Below are 14972 nucleotides of genomic sequence, written 5' to 3' on the forward strand. Positions count from 1 at the left end.
AACTACACCAGAATAAGGCTGCTAAGTTACTTGTAAAATGTTATTAGGCCCACCACCAGCATTTTCTGCCCAATTTAAATATTCTGATGAAATACGAAATTATTCTGCTTGTTTTTGAGTAAGTGCAAATTCCCCACACTAAAAGTAATTTATTTTAAAAATAATTTCTTTCAGTTCTAGAGCTTCCTCTGAATGAAATAAACTGCATCATGATATCAAAGAATCTGTTTGTAATCCTACCTTTGAGAAACATATCAGTGATTGGACATAGCTAAAACTGGTAATAAAGTATTGTGTCATATACTATATGACACAATACTTTATGATCATATGAACACTTATGTTCAGTTTTATAACTGAATATGTTTGAATTTGCAAAGATGTTTGTGTTTTTTGTGACACTCAGCTTCCCAGCATGCAATGTCCAAGACTTGGACTCTTCTCTTGTGTTTGAACCCAAGAAGAAGGTTTAGTGTTTTTTTTTTTTTCCATACTAATAAAAACCTGGTTAGAGTTGAATTTCATAGAAATATAAGAAAGTCACTATTATATTATTATGAAGTTCTTTACATCTAATAAAGAACTGACCCCCTTCACTGGGAATGTAAAAGGAAAGACAATCTGTAGTATTAAGTACTTCCTTGTGTACTTAACGTTCGTGCTTAAATACAGACTTATATATACAGATAATTACTATAACTAAAGGTCCTTCTGAAAAATGCAGTGTTAAAGTTTTCAGGCAATGCAATATAAATATAATATATATAATATAAAGCAATATACACCGTGTTTTACGAGCTTATTCTACAGTATGCCTTGCATATGAATCCCTTAAATAAACGTTAAAGTCATAAAGTGGATTTCAACTTTAACGCAAGCGAGTCCTTAAGTTGCAACTGTAACTGCTTGCCAACTCTGCAAATAATAGGGGCATTGTGGGATAAAATGTCAAATACTTAAATGCAATGTGACCCAGGTCAATTAGAAAGTATAATGATGTGCGTTGAGACAAAGAGGGGAAAAATGCGACGCAATAATTACCTGGAATTTAGATTTGTTCTCGCAGAGTGGACAACATGAACACACCACAGACAACGACGGCCAAGGTGCAGTGACAGCTGCATAGCGACGCAACTATTGCCAGACTCACTGTTGTCACTGAATCAGTGCATACACATTTCATATTTCCTATAATTATTTAGATCTAATTATGTTACATGGAACATGCTGTATGAATAATATTTCGCCAGGTAATTTGTCTCTGGGAGCGAAAACCCGTCATTGCGTCGACAGGCATTATTTTAGACAGCTAAGTATGTGGCTATCAAAAGGACCCAAACAATATGTACCGGAAATTTCAAGAGCATGAAGTAAACATTGGAGTTAACGCTCAAAGTATCTGATTTACAGCTCTTTCAGGTACTCGAACACACACCGCGTAGAGTATTTAAGTTGGCAATAGTGATATTGTTATTTTTTGAGAAAGCTAAACTTCGGAAGTTGAGGCACTTTGACATATTATTTTGTGGAAAGCTAATAATGGCTAATCATGCCAAGCTTACGAGTACTGGCATCCTGATACAACTGGTTGTGTAAAGTTAACTGCCCACGAAATAACGAGTGTAACAATTATCACTAATCAAGGTGGACATCAGCCTATGGTAGCAGTTGGTAATATTTGTAGTTTTTATACAGTGTGGCCATTGGGTTGTTTATAGGGTGGTCACCTCGCCCCACGACTTTGCCACTAGGTACGGGGTTTCAGAATAAACAGAAACCTCCAGAAGTATTGAGGTAGATGCGTGTTCATGTAATTTCCTGTCAAATATACTTTTTCTTAGAATGACTTGCGCCAAAACGCTACAAATCTCAGGAGACCCATTGCTACGTGCATGGAAACATTTCCATGACACCAGGAAATGACAGCTAAAAATGATCATGTCACCTACGTCTTGTGGCTCACGTCCCTTGAATCCTCAGTACATAGGCGTGCCGTTGCTTTGTACATCGCTGTCTTGATAAATGTCATTGCACTTTCTCCGCAGACTGCTCAGAGTGGATTAAAATGAACAACATGTCTCCTGAGGTTGCACTGCACCGGATCTCACCCGAGTTGCGGCCCTTGCTGTGCAGTGTGGTGAAGAACGGGCGTGTGGGACTCGACTCCACAAACTGTCTCCGTGTCACAGACCTCAAAACTGGGTGAGGTGTAGTTCTGCACCGGACCTTGCTTATGTGAAACACACGGTCCAATTCAGCCTCTCTTTCACTAAGGGCTGGTTGACATGTGAGGGAAGCACTGTACATAAATCTGTCAAACCTTCCTAATTAGTCACAATATACATGTGATCAGTCATATCCATAGTAGAGTTCTGAAGTGGGACTAGTGGTTAGTACTGAAGGTGTTTCCCGCTACTGCAAATTATAATTTGATAGACGTCAGTGAATGATAAATACAGAATGCTTGGTACAACATGTCATAGTTAATACATTTATACCATTTAAATGTGTAGATAGTTTCCACAACAGCAGACATTTTACACATAGAGGGTCACAGTGGATATTGGCCTTCTAATGAAATGTGCTGTATAAATTCATAATATTACCTTTTAAACCGCAGTATATGTGTATTAACTTTGGTTTTAGCAAACTAGACAGAGTAGAAAGACAATACTCGCATGAAGCTGAAGAAAATGGTTGTTATGGAAAGGTGACATTTGTTGGACTGATTGTTGCAAAGCAAATTAAACCGCAGTCTGGATGATCTTGTAATAGCACTAACATGCTACTCATAAATAAACTGGCAATATTTGGAACTGGGATAATTAGCCACAAGTATCAATATCTAATTAATCTATATCTAATTTAAATATAAATGAATTTATATTTTAAAGATATATTCCTCTGTTGTTATTGTTGTCTTAAGTTGTTGCTGTTGTAGAAATTCACACAGTGTTTTTAGAAGTGACTTTAATGTTACTCACCTAAAAACAGAGGTGCCCGATATTTTAAATGTTCATTACAACCAAAATACATGAGTTACAAATACATGCACACTTTTTATGCAGATTAAGGAACATAAACATGACGCAACACCTAATTTGCCTCTTTGTTGTCATTAAAATTTATAATAGTTTATGAATCTTACTGTTTTTCAGTAACTCTATAGATCTGTGATAGTATTTTGTGTTTTAGTGAATTCTAAACCTTGTGAATGTTTGCTGTTTTATTATTATTTTATCTTGGGTCTGGCTGCTGACCTTCCTTTGTTGTTTTCATGCTCAGATGTACGTCTTTGACTCCTGGTCCTTGCTGTGATCGTTTTAAACTTCACATCCCCTATGCTGGAGAAACCCTCAAATGTAAGTAAACTCCTTACCATCATGCACTCCTTTCCATGAATCTGACGGGACCTCAGTGTGTGGGCTTTTATGTGTGACGGCAATCTTACAATACCGAACGTTTAACATTTACTTTATTAAACACGGCGCAGGTCTGAACTACATGCCGTCACAATAACAGATAAACACGCACACGTCTAATTTTCATCATGTGGAAAGCAGATATGATGATGATGATAAGCGAGAGACTACCAAGCTGAACGTGCTGAGATGCGGTGCAGACATGCACAGAACAACATATGAAAGCAGCTCATTAGCCATGATAAATAAAAGATACACATTTCTTCTGTGTGGCAGGGCATTTAGATTAAATGATGATGCTTGATATTGTATGATATAATTATGGGTGTATTTTATCTTGCCTTTATTATTTATCAAGACTTCCTTATTTATATCTTTTTAATTAATTTATACTTAAACTGGCCCTGAAAATACAGTCAGTATCATCACATGCTCCATATTATTGTTTCCTTTATACCGGTTTTGTAACAGCTGTTGAAGGACTGGCACTCATGCAGCGCAGTTCATACATTATGTGTGACTTAATCTGCTGTCTAATCTCATGCATATAGTAAATATTGTGTTTTGTGTGAATGAAACCGTGAGGAACATAAATTAAAGCGATCCATGTCTGAATGTCATTTTAACAGGTTGATGCATACACAATGTTATGTTACTTATGTCTGAAAAGGTCAGAGCCGACTCCTATTTGCCATTTTCAGACAGGATTAGCCTCTTGTGTTGTGCTCAATAAAAAGCCACTGATTTATTGAGTCTTGAGTTTATGATCGGTTCTTGTTTGCTCGTGAGAAGTTAAATTTTAGAGTGAAACTATTAGCGAAACATGCACACAAAGTAATAGTAGTAGATATAGAACGTGTGGTCGGGTAAGGCTCTTCACGGTCTTAAAATTTGTCTCTAGTGTGACTATCAATAGAAATAATAATAAATACCTAATTAACGTTCAGAGGAACGTTGTTGTGCTTTGTGTTTGCATTGCTGGGAAAGATATGTATACTGACATACACTGTGATATAATGACATGGCTCTTTAGACTGTGGAAAGTGAACTGGTTTCTAGAAGGTTTGCAAGTTAAACCAGCTCTGAACCAGCACTAGCACCCAGTAAAATGCAAGTAAAAGGCATAAGACATCTTGGTGGGAAAAGCTTGGATTAAAGAAATTCTCTGGTCTAATCAGATCAAAATTATTTTCGGTACAGCACAGGAGTGACTTTAGGACAAGTCTGTGATTGTCCCAGCCAAAGCCCACACTTAAACCCCATTAAACATCTGTGGAAATCTGTAGATGACAGTGAACAGACACTTCCCATCCAATCTGAAGTAGCTTCAGAGGGTCTGCCAGGAAAAATGGGAAAAAGTGTCCAAATGCAGGTGCGAAAAGGTTGACTTACCCAAAAACACTCAAAGCTGTACCAGAGGGGCTTAAGAGTGTGAAAAATGGAAATGAGGGATTTCAGTTTTTGACTTTGAAAAGATTTTGTACAAAACATGTTTTTATGAGTTTTATCCCTTTGAAATCTACAACAGCAAGAGTGGAAAAAGTGAAGGGGTCTGATCGGTTTCTGAAACCACGGTATTCAGCAGAGCTTTTTGAGTAAGCAGAACTATGCACAGAAGCCAAATGATGAAAGTGGAAATATCATGACAGAAACCTTGTGCAGAACCAACCAATGTGACACAATAGGAATGTTTTGCAAAAGCTTAGAAACTTAGCAAGCTGTAAGACCAAAAGCACCCACAGGAATTCCTTAACTACAAAAACAAGATGAATATTTTTCTGATGATGCCGATGCTTCTTCAGTGAAATGCTAGCAATAAACACAATGTTGTTTGTGTCACTGAACTTTTACTGGAATGGTTTCTCACTTCTAATGCAAGTTGCCACATCAGAGACTTTCCTTTATGAGTGTGCCTCTGAAAGTGCCCGATGGGCAACATCTTTGAACGTTAAGTGATTGTAATCATGAGTTAGAATGATTTTTAACTGGCTGTTGCTGTAATTATGGTGACTCACGAGGTCCATGTGAGGTCCGTCTGTACGCACACATCTTAAAAAGATCTTATCAGTTATCATCTCTCAGTTTTTGCATTACATTATTTTGTCAGGAAATTGCAAAGACAAAATGTTTGTCAGTTTCCATGAATTTACGGAGTATGATGTCTGCAAAACCTAAAGAAAACGTCATTACAAATACACCTATGAAGTGATTTAGCCATTGCAAGCACACCAATATGTGTCAGCTTGATTGGTCGATATGGGGTTTTTTTTTCAGAGGTTTTTCAGAAGAAGGTAGTAACAAGCTAAGCTGTTAAATTCCTGGTATGCTGTAATATACATTCATGCAAAGTGTTTAATGTTCTGTATGGATGTGTATGATGTGAGGTGTAATTATGGCCCAGCGTGGGGGCGGCACCCATGGCAAGTTAGGGGAAGTAAGATTTGCTTGTTTTGCAATCTTTGCTAAAACTCTCTCCAGGCAGCAGTGGTTGTGACTTACGTCAGGACGTTGTGGCTAAGTCAGATGAGTGCGTTGATGTAGGGCTTATCGATTTGCAAGACATTCTGCGTGTAAAAGGAGTTTGTTATCATGTCTTGATTTACCTGGAATGTATAAATATGATTTGGTGTTTTTATATTGCAATAGAGCCATGTAATGGATCTTATCTTTACCCTCACTGTTCCTGCCACAGGTCAGGAAAACTTATTTAATTCATGCAGACTGAAAAATAACTGCAAAAAAAAGCTTACTGGCATGGCGGCAGAGCATGTGACATCTCTACAGCCTGGGAATGAGGGTTTGTTTAGTGGCCCTGCATCCTAACGCCAGTCTGTGGCAGCCTATGGATGGATGGACACATCTACTTACACAGTAGAAGGCACGTGCACAGCACCCACTGCACAAAGCTAAACACGTTAATGCATGCCCAGGCTACTTCCACTTCACCACCATGGCTACAACTGCTACAGAGCGATTTTTTGGGAAGTGGGACATCATGCAGTGACTAGATAGTCAGTATACAGTACAATATACTGTATCTACTGTTCTAACATGAAGACCCTGCACTTCTACAGCATCAGTTTCTCTCTGGACCTGTGCCTTTCCACCAGACTTCCGGCGGTTTGTAACACAGCACATACTCTCGTCTCCTCCCTTGCCTCTTCTTCACTAGAAAAATACTTCCATATGTTTGCCTCCTCTTGCCGTCACTGGAACAAAAAAAAAAAAAAGCAGAACAGAACAGTCTTGCAGCACACAAACAGAATTGTGTAACATAATATTAGAACATTGTGAACCAGCCTAAACAGTGTGTTATGTGATCATGTTACGATGTCTTGTCCTCACCTCAGTTAGGTCTTTTTCTAAATGCTTTCGTCATTTATTTGTGTTTTTGCAGCGGTACCATGTCATTGCAGCACTTCTTTCACTTTTTTTTCAGTAAATAAACTAAAATCAAACTTGCTTTCTAACTCAGCTTTTCTTTATGCGGCTTTATTCAAATAACTATGCAGTTATTATTAAAACAGACTTGTTTGGCGGGATGTTAAGTTTTCCCCTTGCTTCAAATGCCCGATTTAAAATACCTCAGTTGTGGTTAATGCAGCCACTGCAACAGACAAAGGACTACCTTAACATCAGATTGTGTCATCAAGACTGACTGGCTTAAGATAATGTCTTATTGTTTCCACCATGTTGTCTCTCATTTCAGCAAAGAGGAAAAAGATTTGAATGATTACTCTCAATATGCTGAAAGGACACATAACACACATAGATGTTGTTCATAGAAGAAAATGATATTTTACAGCTCAGTCCTACACAAACTGACATGACAGAACTATGAAAATGAGCGTGTACAGTATATGAGGCAACGTTATAGTGTGTCACTTTTTGTTACTCATAGCACACAGTAATTCATAAGCATGTCAACCTTAGAAACTCCTGTCATTCAAATCCTTAGTTAGGTAATAATCACTTTTCCTGTTTGTTTCGCAGGGGACATCATATTCAATGCTCAGTATCCAGAATTGCCTCCAGATTTTATTTTTGGAGAAGACGCTGAGTTTCTCCCTGAACCCTCAGAGCTACCGGTGAGTATCTAGACTCAGAATCTGTGATTCTGTCATGGCGACTGTACGCCGCCCGGCTGCACAGCTTGGTACGTTTTGTTTTGGGTCTTTCCCACCCGCTAAAGCCTCATCTTGTCTTTCTGTTCGCTGTATGATTCTCTTACGTGGTCCTAAATGTCAGAAAATGGCTCAAATGGTAGAACCCACCTTCACTACTCCCTGTACCCAGTAAGGGCTGAATCCCTCCTACATACAGTATCTTTAACAAAACAAAGTAACACTCTTCAGCCGCTGTGGGTGTGTAGTGTTAGATAGCTGGAAATGTTGCAACAATTGGCAGTTAGATCTCTGTTTTGACTGACTGTTTATCTTCAAATCTGACCATTTCTGAGGAGCCATGATTCACTGAAGAAGTAGCCTAAACAGGATAAATAGCGTGTGCCAGTTTATGTAAAAGGCGTATGTTAAACCAACCATGGATTAAAAACAATAAAGATTATCCAGCACTCCAGGAAATTTATCTGGAGCAGAAAGAGTTTTGGTATTTGTGTCGACATAATGTCTTCCTGATGCCAAATTGTATTTTAACTTCAATTAGAAAATGGTGAAAGACGTATTCTTGATTCAGTGTTGTCTTGTGTGAGAACTGGCTTTCAAACCCTTATTGCATCAACACTGTTAAATTCCATGTGAGGTGTGGTTTTAATGTGTGTATATTAAAATAATGCTGCTTAAGAAAAAGCTGTTACAACATGACCTTAAGTAATCTGTTTTAACCACATTTGGTTCTCTTCTTACGTCACTAGTCTGATCCTATACGTGTCTAAATCACAGCGTACACGCTATTGTCAAGAGGTTCTACATTTGAGTATTTCTGAGACAAAAGCATGCATGAAGCTCAGACTCTCCCTATGGAATGATTCAATCAACATCCCAATATTTGGTCCACACTTTTAAAAAAAATTATTTATATTTTAACTTAAGATCCACTGCGATTCATAGCCGAGGTGATTCAATGCCATTCAGCTAATGTTCAATTTTAACTGACATCAACTACATTTTTATAAATGCAGACTCTTTATAATAATAAAAAAATATATGATGTATTAGTCATTTGATATATGATGTATTAGTCATTTGATATATGATGTATTAGTCATTTGATATATTTATAATGCATTATTGGCCTGTATACACTATACAGTCATTTATTTTATCTCCACATTTACCAGCTGCAATGATGACATTTTTTCTGCAGTAAGGAATACTGAGTGTCCTAAGTACATTTTACATTTACATTTAGTCGTTTGGCAGACGCTTTTATCCAAAGAGGCTTTCAAGTGAGGTACAAGGCAAAGGCAGGATAAGCGCAAAGAGGTCTTGCCTAAGGACCCCTGCTGGAGGTAGGCCATGGCTAGGATTCAAACCCTGGTCGCATGGAGGGCAAGGAATCTTTACCACTACACTATCCATCCACCAAACTAGATATAGTTTGATGCTGATACTTTTGTACTTTTACATAGGTTAACTGAAGTTTTCAATGCAGTCCAGATGTGTATTTCCACACTGTAGCATTGTATGTATGTATGTAGGACAGATCAGAGTATTTTTCCACACTGGTATAAATGTAATTTGAGTTATTACCTTTGACCACTGGAGTTACTTTTTTAAATGAAATGTCATTGACAAAGAAGTCAGACAGAGTTTCTTCTTCTCAATTCAACACTGTGTTGCTTTACTACATGAGTAGCAACGGCCATTACTCTCTATAAATGTCATAAATGCCCCATGTCTTTCACAGCGCAGTGATTTTTATGAAGAATGTCTTCCTTACTTTTGCACAATCTGAAATACTTTCAGACTTTGGAGTTAGGCAGCTTGTGTGTGGAATCCAGTGGCCTCATGAGTGCAGTCACCAGAAGTTGGTATGTGATTGGGTGCCGCCAGGAGGACACACAGGGACACAGACCGAATGACATACACATAGACAAAGAGAAACTTGTAAAAGATTGTTTTTTGGCAGCTGTATCGATTTTAGAACGCTTTTCTGCAGAGTATGTTGTGAATCTTTCAGCCAATGCAGCCTTATCTCTGACTCTGATATGTATCGATTAATACTTACACCCCCAGTAGAGACCAATCTACAACTTCTACAACGGTGAGCTATAATCTCATATTTCTCTCTGTTTTGGCCCTCTGTCAAAACTAAAACTAAAATATTATGTTGCACCGTATCAACTGTTACTACATATAAAGCACATGTAGAACATGCACGCTACTTTATGCATTGGTACCCAACTATTGCATTTTATAAATGAGTCCATGTTGAATCATCCAATATAGACGTCAGTCCGTGACATCCCAGACTGGACCTGTCATTTAGTGCCAGTATCAGCATTTTGGAAATCTGGAATTTGCTTAGTTCTAAACCCACTGAATGTGCTTGCAACTGAACAAAACTTACTTATGTTTGTGGTCACCTGTAATTCTGTCATCGATTCAGTATATTGCTGACCTGGGAGATTGTTAGGCCTTGGTGGAGATACGCGTGCTACTGGGCACTTCCCCCTTGTTGTTGCTATTAAGTCTCTACCCTACAGTTGTTCAGTGCTATTTTGAAGCAGACTAGCATGGAGAAGCTAAATTCCCCTACTTGTGTCAGAGTCTGGAAGAAGAGAGGGGCGTATTGCTCACTGTCTCATAAATCCAGCTGTGCACATAAGGGGAAGTACCTCTGCTGAGCCAGTGCCTGGCAGCCGGTTGCTTGTTTATTTTCTCACTTATATCCTTGCTGTTTTTTGCTGTTCATGCTTTCATAATCCTCCTTCGTCTGTCTGCCTGAGTAGCCTGCCCAAGATCCTCCTCTCCTACTCACTCCTTTTTCCTGTAGGTTTTCAGTAAGTACATCCTCCTCCTACTCTTTAAAAATGCTGAATTCCCAGCAGTTCCTTGGATTCCACCTCCCCCCATATACACTGGGAAATATCAACACTAGCAGTGTGAATTTACCCAATAAATCTTAGTGGCTTGCAAACATATGATTACAGTAATATTATAAACTAAAATGTTATGATAAGTAAAACATTGCTGTGTGCCACTGAGCTAGATAACTGGTAATACACATGGAAGCCACTAGAAGGATAGTTTACCAGTGATATGTTTCTGGCCTTTGTTATCTATTGGGGGTAAACATTAGGTTAATTTTAGGCCCTCTGTCAGTGCCTGGTTAAATTCTTGATGTCTCAGCAGCACATTGCTCTTGTTTACAGCCAGTCAAGGGTATCATTAGCCTCTCTGTTTAGCCTTGTGTTTTTCCTTGCTGTCACCAGGCCTTGAGTAGGTTTATTATCCATGTTTCTGGTTAGACAGAGGAACATATTGTTCTTTTAAAAAAAAGGTAGGATAAAAACATTCACATGGCACATCCACTGCAAGCCTCCAAGTTAGGCTCCCTGGGAACTATGGGCACGCTGCCTTTAGAAGATGCCATTCAAACATACTGTAGAGTTTACAGCACAATAATGAAGAAATCCTCAAACCTCAGTCATTATTAAGAAAAGTCCTTTCAACATTTAGACCACAATACATAAAGGATAAAAGAGACATAAATACTACAGTTGGATGATGGGAGGCCACAGGTCCCACAAATAAACCCTTTATAGCAGAACGGTTCCATGAGCCATGGAATATGAGCAAAGTTTGCCACAAATTTATGGAGGTTAACTGTTACAATTGTTGCTAGGGTGCAAGGGTTCACTGGTGAGTGCAGATGTTGGCTAAATGACATCCAGACCGTGGCTAATTGGCCACCAGTGCAGCTCCCCACCTCAGAATGCTTTTGTACACATACTGTTAGGCTTGTTTTGAACTGGTCACTCATGTTAAGCCTCACACCAGCTTCATGACTTTTATTCCGTGTAGCTGTGGCTGTGGAAAGTCATCCGACATGGTAACGGGTTTATGTTGGGTGGAGAGCAAGCCATTGCTCCTTTCAACACGGAAATCAATCTTAAATTGAAACAGACCTCTTAAAAACCATCATCACTTAAGCACTCTGGCACATTTGTGGCTGTCTAACCTAAAGACTTAATTGATATCATTTAGTAGTTAAAGGTCAACTTATCAGGGATGGCTTAACTGTGGTAAACATGCAGACTGTTTTCTAAATTTGTAATAGTATGGAACATGTGATGCTGATTTTGGTTAATGCAGATGTTGGCGAATGAATGGGCCTAGTCAGCTAGGTAGCGCGTGTGTGTGTGTGTGTGTGTGTGTGTGTGTGTGTGTGTGTGTGTGTGTGTGTGTGTGTGTGTGTGTGTACAGTGTCACTTGAAAGTTTCTATTTCTGTTTCTGCATAAATATAACTGAAAGTGTGAGTAGATTTTCACATAAGCCCTTGAACTAGATAAATTAAACTAATTAGCACACATTACACTTGATTATTCTTGTACTAAGGAATATTTTCCAATCAAAAATATTTGTTTATTATATTATATATATATTATACCTACTTAATTATCAGTAGGTGTGATGTTCAGGTGGTGATTCACATTAGAATGATGCAACTTATTTCAGTCTACTACAACTGCACAGTCAAAGTTGAGCCAGGACGAATAACAAGTCTGTCTTCATATTTTTGAGTGGGTGTGGTGCTGCAGGAGACTCTGACACAGCTTTGACATCGGCCGTCCATTTTCTGCATTGGAATCTGGTGTGTGAAGCATTGTAATATTTTAGCAATGCAGTAATGTTCTTTGACTCTTCCAGGGTGTCTCTGTCTACGATTAAAAAATTCAAACATTGATTTACAAAACTTTGAATACATCACAAAACACACAAAATGTCATTGTTTGCATCTCATCAGTGACAACCCTCTTTATTTTAGTGGCCTATTGGCGATGAAGGCAGCCTTCAACTATGGTTAGGCCGAGGGTTTTGAACTAAACGGAGACTGGACAGGAGTTTAGAAACATGTGTTCACCACACCAAACTTAGTGACAGGAATACATCAGAATACAGCTACCCACGGGTTGCTGGGAAAGATGACCAGAGAGGAGGAAATGACACAGGAAGGGTGGGGAGGTGGAGAGCAATGTCTTACGTAGAAGAGGTGCTGTTGCATCACACGGTTTCTTCTCTAATTCAGTAAGTGACAGCTACAGAGCCCAAAAATGTTTTCTTTTGCTTTATCTGAGAAATGTCTAAATTCAGCACAAATCTGTACAAAGACCAAAGCATGACTAGGTTATGTTATGTTTTGGAAAGCATACATTTTATGCTTTCCATACTTTTCCATCCTTTGCTGCAGACACACCCAAATACGTTTTACAAGTTGTAAGTATAGCATGTATGGTAACTAAACAGGATGAGAAGCTATAAAAAGACCACACATGATGTTTTGTGTGTGTTGGTAAATAGATATATCACTGACAGTAATTTGGTTATACACCACTCATTAGTTCAAGAGTTTCAGTTCACCAACAATGACATCAGGGACAACAAGAAGTGATTTAACGCCTATAAGTCTCTAATCCCAACCTCAGAAGGAGTAGGACAATCCACATTATGATTTGGTGTGTTTCACCACAAATGTCTGCAGAGCTAACAACATTGTGGGACCTTTTCAAGTGCATCATTCCCCGATTATCATCTTCCTTAGTTTTAATACATACACAAGACATTTAAAGTGAAGTTGTAGATGTTTGAGGAAACTGTATATCACACACAATGCAAAAGCAAGAACATAGATTTTGTTACAGATTGATGTTGTTCACTCTTCTGCTGTACCATGAGATAGGCATAAGCAGGCATGAAAGAATAGTTAGCTCTAATTGTACATCTCTTTTTTACTCACTAATACTACTATTTGGCAGCCCCTCCATCCCTTTCTTTATGTGTTATGTGCCATTTGTCTTGTCTAGACTTGTCCGGTGATGCATGCAGGCACTAAACATTTTGGGAGTTCCCCTGTGTTTAGCATCTTTCTGTGTGTGGTGTGGTGTTGTGTGCCTGAGAGCCAGGGTTAACCTCGATGGCCGTCTAGATACAACATCAACATGTTTCCACTTATCCATCTTGCACTATTCAGCTGATTTTGACTAAGGCAAGCTACATCTAGTTATGCTGGGAATTCCAGAGTTGTCACTATTGCATTGTATGATTTGTAGTTATGTGCCGCCCTCCCCTCCACCCCACACACACACACACAACCACAGTTTGCTGAATTTCTATCAGTTAACTAGCAAGTTGTAGGTTATAGTATGAAGAAGAATGAAAACATTCTCAAACATGCAAAGAAATAACTTTTGTTTGTTGGTTCAGCATATGGATGTACTGTGTCTTATGTTGTCCACTTTACATATAGGCTTAAATGACGATAATACAGTGTTTTCTAGTAGTCCAGTACATGGTTCTATACAACTAAACAGCAATCCTATATCTCTGTCTTCTATCTTTTTTCTGCCTAAATATCTGCTCTACAACGTTTAGTTTTTGACTCCAAAAAGAAGAGATTGTTGCTTCATAATGAAAAATGCTAAAGTCACTTCACAAACATCTTTTTAAAATTAAAATAATAATGAAAAAATAAATAAATGCAGCTTTCTCTGGCCCTAACCAAAGTACTTTTCTGACCTAAACCCAACCTGAGACTGGTCTGCGGTTTGTGAGTCTTTTGCTTTATACGTCGTCCATCCATATGGTCTATATGTCAGCCCTGCAATAGACTGGCAACCTGCCCAGGGTGTACCCACTTTTCAAGAGTAACACTGTGAATCAGTAATTCATGTGCTGGTTCCTGAGATGAGCTACTTCTGTAATTATTCACAGTAAGCACAGTTTTTTTTTTAGTTAAGTTCCTTAGAGAAATTGTGGTTTTGCAAATAAGACATTGTTTTTTTCAGACATTACGACAACTCCCATCAGAAAATGTGTCTAAAGGATAAAACCAACCTAAGCATTTTCCCATCGAGGAAAAGGATACATTCCAGGCCTCACGTTCTCCATGGCAATCCTGAATGCCAAGCATTGGTAAGCACTTCCTATCTGTTGCACCAGCTCGTCCCCTGTTACTGTTCTAACAATGGACCTCAGATGGCCTGTAAAGCAAGATTATATCAACCTGGGCATATAGTGTACCAACTGTTGCTCCCACTTCCTTCCTGCTTTAGGGAATAATGTGTTCCAGCTTTTATTAGAGGTTATTATTGGCAGTGTTCACTGACAGGTCTGGGAATGCTTTTAGTGGTTAGGTTATTGTTTGCTAGTAGAGATGGCTGGTTCAAAGAGACTTGGCAGTTCCTAAACACCATTAAACATGGGAGAAAACAAGAAATAAAAGTGCCAAACCTAAGATGGGACAATGGTTTGATTCTTCACAGTGGATTGGTACAGGGCTAAAGCAGGTACTGAAACACATTAAAAGTAGTCAGAAAAGTGCTATTTCTGTCAACAAGTTGTACTGTGTTGGACACAAACTGCACA

At 38.6% G+C, this 14972-nt stretch overlaps 2 protein-coding genes across 2 annotated transcripts in view; one reads left to right on the forward strand and one right to left on the reverse strand.

Annotated features, from left to right (window-relative positions):
- The window catches only part of rbks (ribokinase), a 32735-nt gene extending 31638 nt beyond the window's left edge, over positions 1-1097 (reverse strand). Inside the window, exon 1 of the mRNA XM_026356000.1 lies at positions 1042-1097. The gene's annotated coding sequence lies outside the window, so the exon portion shown is untranslated. The remainder of the gene's footprint in view (positions 1-1041) is intronic.
- A 230-nt stretch (positions 1098-1327) lies between these two features.
- Positions 1328-7721, forward strand: LOC113158552 (BRISC and BRCA1-A complex member 2-like). The gene is made up of 5 exons (XM_026354530.1): positions 1328-1419; positions 2046-2202; positions 3286-3362; positions 7416-7510; positions 7671-7721. Exons 2-5 carry the CDS (start codon positions 2066-2068, stop codon positions 7719-7721), a joined length of 360 nt encoding a protein of 119 aa, XP_026210315.1. The 5' UTR covers positions 1328-1419; positions 2046-2065.
- The last annotated feature ends 7251 nt before the right edge of the window (positions 7722-14972 follow it).

This window comes from Anabas testudineus, chromosome 12, assembly GCF_900324465.2.
Source record: "Anabas testudineus chromosome 12, fAnaTes1.2, whole genome shotgun sequence".
Classification (NCBI taxonomy): Eukaryota; Metazoa; Chordata; class Actinopteri; order Anabantiformes; family Anabantidae; genus Anabas; species Anabas testudineus.

Coding starts and splice junctions, on each gene's coding strand:
- LOC113158552 (XM_026354530.1), top strand. CDS start 2,066: ATGAACAACATGTCTCCTGAGGTTGCACTGCACCGGATCTCACCCGAG. Junction 2,203..3,285: donor GTCACAGACCTCAAAACTGG/GTGAGGTGTAGT, acceptor TTTCATGCTCAG/ATGTACGTCTTTGACTCCTG. Junction 7,511..7,670: donor CTGAACCCTCAGAGCTACCG/GTGAGTATCTAG, acceptor CCTAAATGTCAG/AAAATGGCTCAAATGGTAGA.